This window comes from Oncorhynchus keta, unplaced genomic scaffold (assembly GCF_023373465.1).
Source record: "Oncorhynchus keta strain PuntledgeMale-10-30-2019 unplaced genomic scaffold, Oket_V2 Un_scaffold_180_pilon_pilon, whole genome shotgun sequence".
In the NCBI taxonomy this organism is placed as follows: Eukaryota; Metazoa; Chordata; class Actinopteri; order Salmoniformes; family Salmonidae; genus Oncorhynchus; species Oncorhynchus keta.
Genome location: NW_026290834.1, coordinates 315,001 through 320,000, shown reverse-complemented (window position 1 = coordinate 320,000; position 5,000 = coordinate 315,001). Strand labels below are relative to the sequence as shown.

General features: G+C 45.8%; 1 protein-coding gene across 3 annotated transcripts in view; it reads left to right on the top strand.

Moving 5' to 3' along the window:
* ptprr (protein tyrosine phosphatase receptor type R) overlaps positions 1 to 5,000 on the top strand; it is a 144,082-nt gene that overhangs the window by 73,433 nt on the left and 65,649 nt on the right. For all 3 annotated transcript variants that reach the window (XM_052514554.1, XM_052514553.1, XM_052514555.1), the window contains 2 exons: positions 2,434 to 2,547; positions 3,474 to 3,623. In XM_052514554.1, the coding sequence (XP_052370514.1) occupies positions 2,434 to 2,547; positions 3,474 to 3,623 (264 nt within the window). The remainder of the gene's footprint in view (positions 1 to 2,433; positions 2,548 to 3,473; positions 3,624 to 5,000) is intronic.

Sequence of the window (5,000 nt, the reverse complement as noted above, 5' to 3'; positions counted from 1 at the left end):
AACAGAGTGTTATAGAGAGGTAACAGGGTGTTATAGAGAGGTAACAGGGTGTTATAGAGAGGTAACAGAGTGTTATAGAGAGGTAACAGGGTGTTATAGAGAGGTAACAGGGTGTTATAGAGAGGTAACAGAGAGGTAACAGGGTGTTATAGAGAGGTAACAGGGAGGTAACAGGGTGTTATAGGGAGGTAACAGAGTGTTATAGAGAGGTAACAGAGTGTTATAGAGAGGTAACAGGGTGTTATAGAGAGGTAACAGAGTGTTATAGAGAGATAACAGGGTGTTATAGAGAGGTAACAGAGTGTTATAGAGAGGTAACAGGGTGTTATAGGGAGGTAACAGAGTGTTATAGAGAGGTAACAGGGTGTTATAGAGAGGTAACAGGGTGTTATAGAGAGGTAACAGAGTGTTATAGAGAGGTAACAGGGTGTTATAGAGAGGTAACAGAGTGTTATAGAGAGGTAACAGAGAGGTATAGATAGGTAACAGAGTGGTATAGAGAGGTAACAGAGTGGTATAGAGAGGTAACAGAGTGTTATAGAGAGGTAACAGGGTGTTATAGAGAGGTAACAGGGTGTTATAGAGAGGTAACAGAGTGTTATAGAGAGGTAACAGGATGTTATAGAGAGGTAACAGGGTGTTATAGAGAGGTAACAGAGAGGTAACAGGGTGTTATAGAGAGGTAACAGGGAGGTAACAGGGTGTTATAGGGAGGTAACAGAGTGTTATAGAGAGGTAACAGAGTGTTATAGAGAGGTAACAGGGTGTTATAGAGAGGTAACAGAGTGTTATAGAGAGATAACAGGGTGTTATAGAGAGGTAACAGAGTGTTATAGAGAGGTAACAGGGTGTTATAGGGAGGTAACAGAGTGTTATAGAGAGGTAACAGAGTGTTGTAGAGAGGTAACAGAGTGTTGTAGAGAGGTAACAGAGTGTTGTAGAGAGGTAACAGGGAGGTAACAGAGTGTTATAGAGAGGTAACAGAGAGGTAACAGGGAGGTAACAGAGTGTTATAGAGAGGTAACAGAGTGGTATAGAGAGGTAACATAGTGTTATAGAGAGGTAACAGAGTGTTGTAGAGAGGTAACAGAGTGTTATAGAGAGGTAACAGGGAGGTAACAGAGTGTTATAGAGAGGTAACAGAGTGTTGTAGAGAGGTAACAGAGTGTTATAGAGAGGTAACAGGGAGGTAACAGAGTGTTATAGAGAGGTAACAGAGTGGTATAGAGAGGTAACAGGGAGGTAACAGAGTGTTATAGAGAGGTAACAGAGAGGTAACAGGGAGGTAACAGAGTGTTGTAGAGAGGTAACAGAGTGTTATAGAGAGGTAACAGAGTGGTATAGAGAGGTAACAGGGAGGTAACAGAGTGTTATAGAGAGGTAACAGAGTGTTGTAGAGAGGTAACAGAGTGTTATAGAGAGGTAACAGGGAGGTAACAGAGTGTTATAGAGAGGTAACAGAGAGGTAACAGGGAGGTAACAGAGTGTTGTAGAGAGGTAACAGAGAGGTAACAGGGAGGTAACAGAGTGTTATAGAGAGGTAACAGAGAGGTAACAGGGAGGTAACAGAGTGTTATAGAGAGGTAACAGAGAGGTAACAGGGAGGTAACAGAGTGTTGTAGAGAGGTAACAGAGTGTTATAGAGAGGTAACAGGGTGTTATAGAGAGGTAACAGAGAGGTAACAGGGTGTTATAGAGAGGTAACAGGGAGGTAACAGGGTGTTATAGAGAGGTAACAGAGAGGTAACAGGGAGGTAACAGAGTGTTATAGAGAGGTAACAGAGAGGTAACAGGGAGGTAACAGAGTGTTATAGAGAGGTAACAGAGAGGTAACAGGGAGGTAACAGAGAGGTAACAGAGTGTTGTAGAGAGGTACCACTACAGAGCATGTCTCTCCATCCTCTTTGTGAAAAGGGTTTGTTTCCCATCTTGTGAGTGTTTGTCTGGAAGTAAGTATACAATGTGTGTGTTGGCAAGGTAACACGCAGTACAGTGTCTCTATCTAGTTCCTGTCTGATGTTCTGCTGTTCAGGACACAGTCACTCGCTCTGTTATTGGCACCAGTCAATCCAGATGTCTCCCCTGTGAATTCAACTCTAGTTTCCATGGTGATATATCTCTCTCCTGCTCTGGGCTGTCAGTGTGTCTCACACTTTCCCCCCTCTCTCTTTCTCCCCTCTCCACCTTCCTCCCCCTTACCCCCTCCCTCCCTCCCTCCCTCCCTCCCTCCCTCCCTCCCTCCCTCCCTCCCTCCCTCCCTCCCTCCCTCCCTCCCTCCCTCCATCTCTCCCCCTTTCTCACCATCCCTTCCTCATCCCTCCCCCTTCTCCTCCCTTCCTCCCTCCCTGCTTTCCTCCCTCCCACCTCCCCCCCCTCCCCCTCCTCCTCCCTTCCTCCCTCCCTTCCTCCCCCACCCCTGCCTCCCTCTGTCAGACGCTGCAGGTTGATGTGAGGAGGTTAACCATGTCTCTTCTAAAGCGGTTCAGAGAGGGGGTAGCGGCTGCTCTGAACATCTCTCCCAGACACGTACACATCAACAGACTCAATGTAAGACACACACACACACACACACACACACACACACACACACACACACACACACACACACACACACACACACACACACACACACACACACACACACACACACACACACACACACACACACACACACACACACACACACACACACACCCTCAAACATCTCAACACGTACTGACTATCAACAGACTCAATAAGACACAACACACACACTGAACACAAATGACACACACACACACACACACACACACACACACACACACATCCACACAAACCACATTCACACGTACACATCAACAGACTCAATGTAAGACACACACACACAGATACACATTTACACACACGTTACACACAACATCCTCTTCCTCCTCACACAACACACACACACACAGAGGCACACACACACACACACACACACACACACACACACACACACACACACACACACACACACACACACAAACATACTGTATGTGTCATCTGATAGGCCAGGGGCACACCCCTCCCAGCAGAGGAGGTTATTCAATCACACAACATCACACACCCACACACAGCCTGGGTCACACACATCACAGACTCCTCAAACAGGTACACACACCTGTACACACACACGTGTGTATCACACACACACATACACACACACACACACACACACACACACACACACACACACACACACACACACACACACACATGTGTGTTCAACACCTTTTACTGACTATAGACAGTAATAAGGATGATTTGAAACTAGTTTCCACTGAACACAAATGACCGTAGTTCATACAGACTGGCCAGACCTCCACAACAACACATCCCACAAACCACTTCACTACTCTAGTTCAACCTTAATGTGAGGCTGTCTGTGGATATCATTTAATTTGAGCGTTATCTAACATCCTCTTCCTCCTCTTCCTCCTCCACCCCCCCAATAGGAGGGGACGAATGGCATTGAGCTGTATGTGTCATCTGATAGGCCAGGGGCCACGGAGCCCCTCCCAGCAGAGGAGGTTATTCAATCACTGAACATCAACACCCTGCATCGTAGCCTGGGTCACTTCGGCATCACAGAGGTCTCCTCGGAGGTACGCTACTTCCTGTATGTGTGCACGTGTGTATCTGTGTTATCAGTTTATATGTTTCCTCTGTGTTATCAGTCCTAATGGTTTCCTCTGTGTTGGGCTGTATGTCTGTGTTATCAGTGTCTAATGGTTTCCTCTGTGTTGTCAGACCTGTGTGTGTCCTCTGTGTCTGTGTGTGTCCTGTGTGTTATCAGACCTAATGGTGTCCTCTGTGTTGGGCTGTATGCTCTGTGTTATCAGTTCTAATGGTTTCCTCTGTGTAAATCAGAGGTTTGTAGCACTGGTGCCCTCTGTGTTGTCTTTCATCCGTAACGTACTGTAATCTCCTTCATGTGACAGGATCCTCTGTCCTGTGTGTTGGGCTCTCTGTGTTATCTGTCCTGCTGGACTCCTCTGTGTTGAGGAGAGGAGGGTTCCTGTGTTATCAGTCACACAGAAGACCTGGTGTCCTCTGTGTTGGGATGTTTGCTCTGTGTTATCAGTCCTAATGGTTTCCTCTGTGTTATCAGTTCTAATCAGTCCTAATGGTGTCCTCTGTGTTATCAGTCCTAATGGTGTCCTCTGTGTTATCAGTCCTAATGGTGTCCTCTGTGTTGGGCTGTATGCTCTGTGTTATCAGTCCTAATGGTTTCCTCTGTGTTATCAGTCCTAATGGTGTCCTCTGTGTTATCAGTTCTAATGGTTTCCTCTGTGTTATCAGTCCTAATGGTTTCCTCTGTGTTATCAGTCCTAATGGTTTCCTCTGTCCTCTGTGTTATCAGTCCTAATGGTTTCTGTGTTATCAGCTCTGTGTTATCAGTCCTAATGGTGTCAGTCTCTGTGTTATCAGTTCTATGGTTTTCTCTGTGTTATCAGTCCTAATGGTTTCCTCTGTGTTATCAGTCCTAATGGTTTCCTCTGTGTTGGGCTGTATGCTCTGTGTTATCAGTCCTAATGGTTTCCTCTGTGTTATCAGTCCTAATGGTGTCCTCTGTGTTATCAGTCCTAATGGTATCCTCTGTGTTGAGCTTTATGCTCTGTGTTATCAGTCCTAATGGTGTCCTCTGTGTTATCAGTCCTAATGGTGTCCTCTGTGTTATCAGTCCTAATGGTTTCCTCTGTGTTATCAGTCCTAATGGTTTCTCTGTGTTATCAGTCCTAATGGTTTCCTCTGTGTTCGGCTGTATCAGTCCTAATGGTTTCTGTGTTATCAGTCCTAATGGTGTCCTCTGTGTTATCAGTCCTAATGGTGTCCTCTGTGTTATCAGTCCTAATGGTGTCCTCTGTGTTGGGCTGTATGCTCTGTGGTAGGTAGTTTGTTTGCTCATTGTTTTTCACCTGAGAGGTGGGCGTCTTTTTCATCACAGCCTAATGGTTTCCTCTGTGCTATCAGTCTAAAGA